This window comes from Cyprinus carpio, chromosome A3, assembly GCF_018340385.1.
Source record: "Cyprinus carpio isolate SPL01 chromosome A3, ASM1834038v1, whole genome shotgun sequence".
Lineage (NCBI taxonomy): Eukaryota > Metazoa > Chordata > Actinopteri > Cypriniformes > Cyprinidae > Cyprinus > Cyprinus carpio.
The window spans coordinates 29,489,478-29,501,660 of record NC_056574.1 but is presented as its reverse complement, the minus strand read 5'-3'; the positions used below and the strand labels follow the sequence as shown (position 1 = coordinate 29,501,660).

Genomic DNA, 12,183 nt, shown 5'->3' with positions numbered 1-12,183 from the left:
TAGTTTTGTCTCAGCTGTGTTTATGGGAATTATTGTTATGGAAAAAAAGACAATGGAAAGAAAAGACCATTGCTCTTGGTGGAAAACCTGAATAAAAGGACAAAAGAGGCTGTATTAAGCTCAGGTGGAAACAAAAGAGAACTGGAACAGCCAGTCAGTACAAGCAGGAATGTGTGTAGTTTGTTTACATATAGGTTTAGTGATCCTGTTTCAGAGATGCATTTGAAGAACACAGAAAGATAGGCTAGACATTAAAATACAGCTGCCATTTTCAGTGCATTCATTTATTTTCTAGAAATGCATATTTAAAAACAACATGCAATTTTGTACAAAATTCAATTTCAAATCCCAGCTAGGCAAACAATTACATTAGGCAGTGTACAAATATTTGACTATATTTCTTTTAACATAACACAAAATTAATTAAAATGGAAAAGCCCCACCAAGTTCAGATTGCATTTTATAAACTATGTACAATAAATATCAAATAAACAACACAGGCACATCAATTTAAAATTGAGACACAACTTCAGACACAAATCAGACACTTCTACTTTTTAAAAATAATGATAATAATATTTTTTATAGAATTACAATATATTATAATTTTTGAATAGGCTAAACATCTCTATATGATCTTTTGATATACTATCATATTAATGCTGGTAATATTTCTATATTGAATCGAAAGTGCTGTAGCTGCAATTGTAGTTTTCGCCATATAAAATACAGGAAACGAGAATAATCAAAACATTACTAATATCTTGTGCTGATATAAGATTGATTTGATTCTCTCTCAGTGGACTTCTCTCGGCTAAACATTTGCTAACTGTCAGCCTTTCATCAGATGACCACAATGCAGCGCTGCTGTGTTTTTCTGTGAAGAAACCTGATCTTTGGGTTCGTGCCTGTCTTTGTTCTCAAACATTAGTATAGATCTGTCAGCTTCAGGCTCAACCTCAGGCGATTGTAAACTGCAGAGGACATCAGTGGAAGAGTGCTAGGCCAAGGCCCTCTTGAGCTGCTTCACGCACAGTGACTCTATGTGTACACAGGGGCTATTTTCCACTTTTATTATTCTCATTAGTCGTTGTTTCTGCCTCAGGGAACAGGTCAGGGTTTTCTGCTAGCGTAGAGCGGATTCTCTTCTTCTCTTTAAACCGGCCCGAGTGTGAGACTTTCACATGGCGTCCCTTCGTCGCCGTTTTGTCCACGATGCGTTCCAAGCGGGCGTTAAACTGGCTGTCCGCGGCTGCGTCGGGTGTCCCGGGCGTCTCCCCGGCGTTGCTGCTGTGGTCTCCAGGGATTTCGTACAACACTTTCGTCTCCGATTTCTTCTTACGCAGGAAAGTCAGTTTCCACCAGGCTGGCGCTGGGTCTGCGGTCGCCATTTAGCCGAAAACAGACTTGAATAGCCCTGCAAGGGGGACAGAATGAGAGAGTTTAGGCCTAGATAAGAAAATGAACTTTAAACATACTGTTTTTTTGTTACATTTGAACACGGGTAATAAGAATAGTCGTAATGTGTAAGCTGAACCCTGAGGGTGTGAGCTACTGCTAAGGTAAGATCTGTGTCTTATATTATAAGGGGCAGGCGCTAATGAATCTTTTAGTGTAATTCGGTAAACACCATATGGTAGAGGGATGCAAAGTTTTAAGCTGTGGAGCTTCGGTTACAAGCCTCAAATTTCACACACGCTGCACTGCAGCTATATGCTAGGAGGATGGAAATGCTAAATGTAGACCATGCTAATGTTAAATGATAGAGTGCTTAGTATAGCTTATTTTATTTTCATGTATTGGTTTATGAGTTAATAATATTGATGATTTACAACATGGTTCAAAAGTTTGGGGTGGTAAATGTATTTATGCTATACAGTACAACAATACATTAAAACATAAATATTGTGAAATATTAAAAAAAGTCTTTACTGTCACTTTTGATCAGTTTAAGGTGTCCTTGATGAATAAAAAAAATATTTTAAAAAGAGAAAAGTCCTACTGACTCCAAACTTTTGAATGATAATGCACATTATGTTGGTCTTCAATATATATAAAACTGTATGTCACTATTTATAATTTTTACATGGACCTAATAATGTGTCAAAACATCAAATTGAGCTGAAAGAACATTCGTATTAGCCAAAATATTTCATAAACAAACGTGTATGAGCCTAATTCTGCAGAAATTTGTAAAAAAATTTTTTGACCACAGTCTCCATGCAGGCCACAAACTGAATTCATTACAACATCTGACCTCTTGGACTTCACTTCTCAGGTCTGAATGATGCTGCTGGTGTCATTTTAGCCATAATGCCCAGCGTGTTGCTGCTCTGCTCACACTACAAATGGATTTTACATGATTCATTCATTCACGTGATTTTACACGGCCCATCCACGTGTTAAGAGTTCACAGTCCAGAGTGCGTTTAAGGTTCATACACAAGCTGGAATGGCTGCTTTGAAGTAAACCATTACAATAAAAGCAAGCATACCGTACACATGACGGAACACTGTCCAAATGAAACTTTGTATCATATTCTGAGGTTTGCCGCTCACTTACACACACACAATAAAAAAAAAAAAAATAATACTTGGGGCTACTACTTGATTTCCTGGAAAAATTTTATTGCTTCACTGTCCATTATCATATCTCGAACTGAATCAGCCTTCTGTGAAATGTGAAAATCAACTCCCACACTCAGATTCACTCAAAACTGTTGTAGCGTGTGGCAATATCCATTCACGGGAAAGGCTTGGCTCTGCTGCTTAGCAACAGAGTGGTCATTTTCATACAGTATGCTAATTTCTGTTCGCTCTCTCAGGGCTTTATGACTCTTGCTCCTGCTTTTATGTTTACGAGAGCAAACAAAGATCAGGTGGTGCTGGTCAGCTCCTTTTATAAAAGGAGGGCTTTTTATTCAGATGGTTTTAACAATAATATTTCATTACACTGGACAAAAAAAATAAAAATGTAGGATTTGCTTTGAAACTATTTTCAGTCAGAAATTGAAATTTAACAAATAATTAGTTTTGAAGTAGAATGACTGAAAACTTTGAAAAAAATATTTTTTACAATGAACTTCTATTTTTTAAAAGTATGCATGCTGTAAAAGTATTTGGTTTCACTGTTTAAAAAGTGATCATTTCAAATCAACATTTCCTAAACTACATAGTTGTGTGTGTGTGAGTTTGTGTGTGTGTGTGCAAATTTATAGCTTGCAACTGTAGTTTAAATTGTGATTTATAATACAAACATAGATTTTGAAACGTTCTGTAATATTAACGCACCGCAGTGCACTAATATTAGGCTAATTTTACTGTGGGGAATATTATGGTCAGGATTTGGATAAGGAAGATTTCTCTTTGCACTGGATAAGGAAGATTTTCTTTAGCCAGGGGAAATTTTAGGCAAAGCACATGGTCTTACGCACTTCATGCAGTTATGCATGTGGTTTTCAAATTAAGATAAAAATAATGATAAGAGTTAAGGAAATCATTGTTCAGAAGGAAAAGCTGGTGCTTTCCGTGAACATGTCAGTGGCCATCAGGAACTTTCTGTGTGCAGATTATTAGAGGATTCGATAAGATTGACAGATCATGATAATGTAGAGAAAACAATTTGTTTGGAAAATCAAACTTCTGATTTGTCTTGTCACGCGAATTACGTTACATCGTTACATCGTTTCAATACAGGCATCACAATAATAACAACACAAAGTATATTTAGTTTTAACAGAAGCTCCCACGAGATATCGAAATCTCTGTAGACATCTTGATTAATTAATTATTCCTGTCGGTTGGTTGGAAAAAACATCAGGTGTCAACTTTAGGCCCTCGGAGAGCTTCGCCCCGGGAACAGACACACTCTGAGAGAGTTGTGGTGCATAATGAGTAAAAGTAGAGCAAATGACAGGAATTGTGGTGATCAGAAGAACTGCAGGAAAAATGTTATTTTGTTTAACCCTTCTTGCAGGCCCAAAACATGCATTGGTGCCTAGTTCACAAACCCCAGGTTGATCTGTTGTTTAACACTCACACTCTTTAGAAATAAGCACCTGTTTCTAAAGAGTGTAAGACTGGAATAACAAAAATAAAGGCATACCCCAACAATACACAAAAAGGAGGAAACTAGTCCCAAGTTTCCCAAGAAGAAAATTTTGCTGCTTAGAAGTTGCTCTTTTAAAGTTTGGGAGAACATTTGTTGATCTTAATTATCAAAATGGTCACAGAAGTTTCTCCAAAAATTAATCGAGAAATAAAAAATATACTCAAATGACAGTTGCTGATCTATCCCAGCCGGCACCTCAATATCAATTTGACGTCAAATATCAGTCAAGACTTGATCAAGATGCTGTAACATCATTTTAAATTTGGTTTGAGTGAAAGTCGTAAGTTAATCCCACACTGAAATTGGTTTAATGTCTATGTAGGCTGATATGTTTGACGTTAAGTTTACATCAAATCAATGTCATGTCAAGTTTTTGACATCAGGTTGATTTGCATATTTGACCTTTTTTTATGTCAAACTGACGTCTTTTCAACATCAGTTGCCCACTGAATAGTGGATAGTAAGAGTATACAGCTACTGTATAAATTAAATATTGCACAAACAATTTGCTTTTGAGAAAATTGGATGAGAAATGTTTGAGTTCTTACTGAATTGTGTGATTTTTGATTGTAGATAGACTTAGCAAATCTGAGCAGAGTTTGAGACATTGCTAAAATCTCTTCCGAAGCTTACGGTAGAAGAGAAACGTGTGATTATTTGTCCAGTAGAAACAAAGCTGAAAGTTTTTTATTAATGTGCAGAATTGAACTTTTGTGTGTGAATACAAATACTCAAGCACATGGTAAACAAATAACGCAGACAGTATAGAGGCACTAGGCTCCATAATATTTGCATTTAATATTATAACGATGTTTGTTTCTTCTCGTATTTGTCCACCTGAATTACACCACTAATATTATACTATGAATATATCACTAATTTTAGACAGAGAGAATCAGTTTTAAAGCAGTTATTTCTTATTTATTAGGTTGGGATCTCTTTGTTTTAATTCATTGAGTTCAATGATGCAAAGTGATGCAATGATTTTGTCAGGATAAGTAAATTCAAAAGACATTGATAGTGCCTGCTGAACTTGTGTTGACACAACTGAAAGAAATGTTTTGCATTTCAAAGTGTTCACTTGATTGCAATTATACACACACACACACACACACACACACACACACACACACACATCTCAGGCTCCTCATTCTGGAAGATTAGTCAGTGATATAGGTCCACTGTTTGCTATGAATGTGTAATCAAATGTGTCTCTGTCCAAAGGTCATTAAAATTCATAACTATCAGTACACTTTTTCTCCATTTGATCAATTCATTTCATTCTCTAGAACTCAATATTAATTAACATGTGATCTCTATTTTTTCACAGTAATTTTATCTGTCAACTCATTAATATGAAACTAACTGGAGTTTTCCCGTCCAGTGAATTCTGGTAAAAAGCTCCTCTCACCTGTGCAGGTGAATGTACGTCTGTTGAGATAGTTGTTATCTGGTCACTATCCTTTGGTTCAGTTCTCTGTCCAGTAGAGTCCAGCAGGTGAGGTCATCACCCTATAGGCCCGGTTTCAATGAGTTTCTGTCTATCTCTTCTTTTCTGCCTATTCTCCGGCTTGGTTCGTTCTCAGGTGTAGATTCACAGGTGCGTGACTCCTCCCTCCTGCAGCCACACAGAAACACATCAGGCCCCTCCTCCCTCTGCTGCCTGAATAAACAGGATAATATGACATCAGCATCACAGAACAATAGCTAATATATAGCCGGATTGGGTGTTGGTCAGCTTTTGATATTACAGTAGTTAATGGTTAAGAGGCTATAAAAGGGACGTTGGAAATGTAATCAGCAGGGATTCACTTTTTTCTTTCTTTTCAGGACTGTCATGTATGTTTTATTCAATAATTTTTTCCAATATTTTCCACTTTTTAGAATACCAGTACAGTCATCAAGATGTCTAAATATAGGAATTATGAAACAAATATATATATATATATATATGCTAATATAATACAAGCTAATATGGCTATAATACCAATATTTGCAACAAAAAAGTGTGACAATTTTAGACAAGCTCGATACATAAACATATATTATATAAATATTTTTAGAGCACACATTTCGGAAATCACCATATTCCATTTCTAAATAGAATTAAACATGTCTATTCTGAATATAAGCTCCACATGTCGTGTACAAATAAGTGCTAAACATCTTGTTAAATTATTTCTGTCGTAAACTCTTGTTTTGATATTCATTTGGTTCTGTTGTTCCCTTGTTTCATGTGTTTAGTTCCTGATCCCTTGGTTTCTAGTATGTTCTCATTTGTCACTTTGGTCACTGATTGTGTTCTTCAACTGTTTCTAGTTTAGTTCTTTATTCTTTGTATACTGTATATAGCTCTTGATGTTTGGGGTTTATTGTGAGTTATTGCCTTTGTTGTGCCAAAGCTGTTTTGTTGCTGGGTTTTCCCCTATTATTATCATCATCATAATAATATTATTAGATTAATTATTTAAATAAATACTGCTGAACTTAGATTCACACCTCAACAACCTTGCCTAAAATGCTACAAGATGCACATACAAATAAAACTGTCTAGAAAACATCCGAATGTCATTCTACTATCAGACAGGGAATGTTTTAGCAAAATAATGCAGAGCAAACCCCTTGAAGTTAAACTTTTCAAATAAATACACACAAATCAAACATACACCTCAATAGGAAAATAGCAAATATCTCAATTTCTTTTCCTTTTTTTTTTTTTTTTTTTACAATTCGACAAACACTTAAATTCTACAAATACTATATATATATATATATACACATGCACACACACACAAACACACACACAAAATAATATATTTATACAGTACATTTATTATATTTTCTCTAGAGTATGTCCTTTTTTCTCCTGTTCTCTAGACAATTATGAAATTATATTTTAATTATTTATAGATTTACCTTTGTACATCTATATTTACCTCTAAGTTATACATATTAAAATCTCAAGAAAGAAAGAAAGAAAGAAAGAAAGAAAGAAAAAGAAAGAAAGAAAGAAAGAAAGAAAGAAAGAAAGAAAGAAAGAAAGAAAAAGAAAGAAAGAAAGAAAAAATAATTCCATATTCTACCAGTAGAGGGCAGGCTCTCAGGCCTATTTATTTGAGAAGTAATACTCAGCAGCCCTGGCTCTGGCAGCAGTTTGTACAGGAACTGACGCCAGGATGCCCACTGGTGCGATTAGGCTGGTTGAGGGACACTAATGGCTGACTTCTGTCCTAGCTGGGTGTGTTAAGGAGGACTTGCCCTCTGTCTAGGGGCTGCTTGGTTCAAGTGGTGCACTGGCGGACAGCGTATGGCCTTTATACACATGGGGATTAAATAAGCACAAGCCACATTTCATGGCCCACTTGAAAAGCGTGCGGCCGTTCAGCACCAGCTGGGCTTTTTGGCGTTGGTAGTTTGCTCATGGCAGCCAAGATCTGATGCTTCACAGTCTGCAGAACACACAGTCCATTAATCATGATCTTATAGCTTCTGATGGGAAACTTTGTTTGGCCCGACAAGAGTCATTTTAAAAGAAACAGTTTGGGCATGTAAAACATTTGGCCTCTTTCTGATATCTGACTTTTGGTTTGAACATTAGAGCATTTTGGAAAAAGTGTTCTTCCACTGAAATATTATATTAAATACACTCACTGGCCACTTTATTAGATACACCTTGCTAGTACGGGGTTGGACCCACTTTTGCCTTCAGAACTGCCTTAATTCTTCATGGCATAGATTCAACAAGGTGTTGGAAACATTCCTCAGAGATTCTGGTCCATGTTGACATGATAGCATCACGCAGTTGCTGCAGATTTGTCGGCTGCATATCCATGATGTGAATCTCCCGTTCCACCACATCCCTAAGCTGCTCTACTGGATTGAGATCTGGTGACTGTGGAGGCCTTTTGAGTAAAGTGAACTCATTGTCATGTTCAAGAAACCAGTCCGAGATGATTTGAGCTTTGTGACATGGTGCATTATCCTGCTGGAAGTAGCCATCAGAAGAAGGGTACACTGTAGTCATAAAGGGATGGACATGGTCAGAAACAAAACTCAGGTAGGCTGTGGTGTTTAACCAATGCTCAATTGGTACTAAGGGGCCCAAAGTGTGCCAAGAAAATATCCCCCACACCATTACACCACCACCACCAGCATGAACCGTTGAGACAAGGCAGGATGGATCCATGCTTTCATGTTCTTTACGCCAAATTCTGACCCTACCATCTGAATGTCGCAGCAAAAATCGAGACCAGGCAACGGTTTTCCAAACTTCTATTGTCCAATTTTGGTGAGCCTGTGCGAATTGTAGCCTCAGTTTCCTGTTCTTAGCTGACACGAGTGGCACCTGGTGTGGTCTTCTGCTGCTGTAGCTCATCTGCTTCAGAGTTTGATGTGTTGTGCATTCAGAGATGGTATTCTGCATACCTTGGTAATAACAAGTGGTTATTTGAGTTACTGTTGCCTTTCTATCATCTCTAACCAGCCCATTCTCCTCTGACCTCTGACATCAACAAGGCATTTTCGTCCACACAACTGCCGCTCACTGTATATTTTCTCTTTTTCGTACCATTATCTGTAAACCTTAGAGATGATTGTATGTGAAAATCCCAGCAGATCAGCAGTTTTTGAAATACTCAGACCAGCCCGTCTGGCACCAACAACCATTCCACGTTCAAAGTCACTTAAATCCCCTTTCTTCCCCATTCTGATGCTCGGTTTGAACTTCAGCAAGTCGTCTTCACCACATCTAGATGCCTAAATGCATTGAGTTGCTGCTATGTGATTGGCTGATTAGCAATTTGTGTTACCAAGCACTAAATGCATTGAGTTGCTGCTATAAGATAGTGAGTGTGTGTGTGTGTGTGTGTGTGTGTGTGTGTGTGTGTGTGTGTATGTTTATTTTTATATATATATATATATATATATATATATAATTTTATTTTTTTGAAATCCCATACTTAAATACATGCAAATATATACAGATTGCATTTTACAAATTGGTTATAAATTCATATTTTTTCTGCAAGTAAACGACATGTTGTCTATGAAGACTCATGGGGCTTACAAACTGATAATTTGGGTGCTCTATAAACAGATGTTATATGAATTTATTTTCATTGCATTTTCAAATCTACTTCTTACTCAAATTAGAATTAAAATACAACGTAATTTACTATCTCAGTTGTAAAATTTGTTTAATCTTGATTTAATTCGAAATAACATAAAAAGTAGTTTTTCATTAAATGATTTTGATACCATTTAAATATGTATATATTTATGTATATATTTATTTTACGTTTCTGAAATGCAATCATACTTAAATAATGCAACTATCTATAGATTGCATTTTACATATTGGTTAGCCTAATTTTTTTCTGCATGTTGTCTATGAAAAATCATGGGGTATTCAAACTGATAAATTAAGTGCTCTATAAACTACAATCTGATGTTATATGAATTTATTTTTATTTTATTTTTAAATCTTCTTTCTAATGACAAATCACATGCATTACATTGTTTTTATTTACCTTGTGTCTATTGAAAGAGTGGTCTGTGTTGTGTTAGTGCTCCTCCTCGTGGCGAGATTCACAAACAACAAGGTCGTCTGTGGAAAGAGCTGCCTTGAGGTTAAAGCGCTGCAGTTTTCTATTTATCCACCAGGGGACAGTAGCACCCGTCAGTCATCATTACTGCCTTCAACCACAACAAATTGAAAAGGAAATTACTGTCAATCTATTGAGAGAATGAAGTTATGTCATATCATAGTCCATAGAGGGAAAGTAATGGACAGATGGGCTACGGGTGCAGATTGAGCTGTTTTAAAGGAGGAGGACAAAAGGATGACAGTTATTTTCCTTTGTTTTATTCTACTGAATGAAATCCTCCCTTTCTTTCACATCTCCCATTCCCTTGTCCCCTGTTTTCCGTTCCATATTATGCCATAAACAATGGTTGCATCAGGAAAATAATAGAGCAAACTGTGCAGAGTATGGTATCCATATAAAGGTTCCACTGTTTGTGAATAAAAGAAAACCGAAAAAACAAGAATTGTGGGGTGTGGGGGTGGAGGGTGGACAATGGTTATGGGTTTTGAGGACGTATACCAGGAGTGCAAACAAAACAAGTGCCCTAAATAAAAAATGAAAATTTAGAGAAATAACCCAACAGGACCAGGGCTGTTGCTCTCATTCTTTCCCAAAATCTGGCTTAGAGCCTCTTCTCGTGGAGGTCTTAGTTCGTGGTTACCAGACCTTGTCTTTACTTGACATCCACAAACACACAGACACAGTTTTTGATGATGAAGGGACGCTGAATGATGGAAGCCATCAATCAAAACATCTCTGCTTCCATCTCTTTTTTATCTTCCTGCTGAAGACACGCATAATGTCTCTTAGATAAAATACACATCAAACAAGATTATGAGTTCAGACTTTGCAGTGAGAAACATTTAAATGGCGTCTTTTAAAGACTTTTCCCCCTGCAGAGGTGGCAATAAAACACTAATCAGCTCTGTCAGGTGCAGTGAAGTGGGTCAACACAAAACCCGAGTCTTCATTTCATCCCTTTCCTCATTTTGATAAGGTTGTTTCATTAACACAGGCCTATCGAAGAGGAAAGTTTCAGTCTAAACTGCTGATTCCGTGGGGAACATGGAGACTCAAACTTAGCGTGTTTATTTATATAAACAGACAGTTCATCTTCCACGCGCCTCCAGCCAAAGCGAAGCATCCGCACCGGGCTGCTTTTTTTGGCGGGCAAAAGGGTTAAAACCGATCGGCAGGCATCAGTTTAATCATAATCAACCGAGCTAAAGAGGAGTAATGGAACCTGCGAGCCGGGCGCGCCTGTGTTCCGCCACAGATTAGCCGCTAATTTGCATAGCGCTTTCGTTCATCCACGTCGGCCCGACGACAGGCCGTCCTCCCCGGACACAGCCATGCGTAGCCTCCGGGGCCGCTTTGACAAATGGCTGGCCGCGTAGCGCTGTCTTTGCGCCCAAGACGGGGCAGCGAGAGCGACAGTGATTGATAGTCTGACGGGATAAATAGTGCAGAACTTCTTCTTCTTCAGCTTCTTTTTTCTAATAGGAGTACAAGAGGTGTTTAAAAACCTGCGTAATGGAGAAATATGAAGCCAAGCAGAGCAAGAGGGAAGGGGATTCTGTGAGTTTCAGTGAGTGTTTGTGAGTAAAGAGTTTGTGTAGAGGCCTATTCGAACATGAAGTGCTGGACTAAAAATGTTAAAACAAAACGTTCTAAAATGGAACATTCTTTTAACATGATTACTACGTTCTCATAACGCTATGAGAAAATGTTTTTTGAATGACATTCTTGGAATGTCTTTAAGTCCTTGATTAAAGTTTTTATTTGATTGAGAGAAGATGTTCTTAGAATATTACAAATAAACTTCAAATAAACATTTTGGGTGAAAATAAAGTTGGTAGACTGTTTTAAGAAACATTTTTGTAACCTTCAAATAACGTTACAGCCTTGTCAAAAAAGCTGGACATTTTTAAATAAAGGAATTTCAAAACAATGTTCCCTTTTTATAACCTGAATTTGTTACCTGGGATTTTGAGTTTCCCAAAGAACTTTTCATTAAACAGTTCTCAAAATAACTTTTTTTTCCTAATTGTAACAAACATTTTAAAGATCTAATGGACCTATTTTCACTATAAAGTAAACATCTGGAAAGTTTCCATGCTTATTAAAGGTTCTTGGATTTTAATGCAGTGAATATACAGTTGACTGATTTGAATCTTTTTTTTGATTCATTATTTGATCAGATTGCCAAAAGCCATATTTTACAAACAATTGGCTCAAAGATGCAAAATAAACATTTTCATTTCCGAGATGATAACCCAGCACCACTCCTTCAATGAGATCTTGTGACAATGATTTATTGTGTAATAAACATGTTTTTCTTGACTCATTATTTGATTGGACTGCCAAAAGTTAAATGCACTTGCTTTAACTTTAAAAGGCATGCAAAAATGCTTTATTTTTGTAATGTAAATGGATGCTACTGACTTGAATCCTATACACATGATGAGGTCAATGTAGCATATGCTGT

The 12,183-nt window shown here is 36.7% G+C and overlaps 1 protein-coding gene and 1 long non-coding RNA gene across 2 annotated transcripts; both read right to left on the bottom strand.

The window, feature by feature from the left end:
• Positions 1-1,058: 1,058 nt before the first annotated feature.
• Positions 1,059-1,391, bottom strand: LOC109060190 (proline-rich protein 15-like protein A). Its single transcript, XM_042733127.1, has one exon. The coding sequence runs from the start codon at positions 1,389-1,391 to the stop codon at positions 1,059-1,061; it is 333 nt and encodes a 110-aa protein (XP_042589061.1).
• A 4,135-nt stretch (positions 1,392-5,526) lies between these two features.
• LOC122138038 lies at positions 5,527-11,333 on the bottom strand. The gene is made up of 3 exons (XR_006155275.1): positions 11,222-11,333; positions 9,639-9,804; positions 5,527-5,773 (listed from the first exon to the last, which is right to left on the bottom strand). It is a non-coding gene; the product is annotated as an uncharacterized LOC122138038 (long non-coding RNA).
• Between the last annotated feature and the right edge of the window lie 850 nt (positions 11,334-12,183).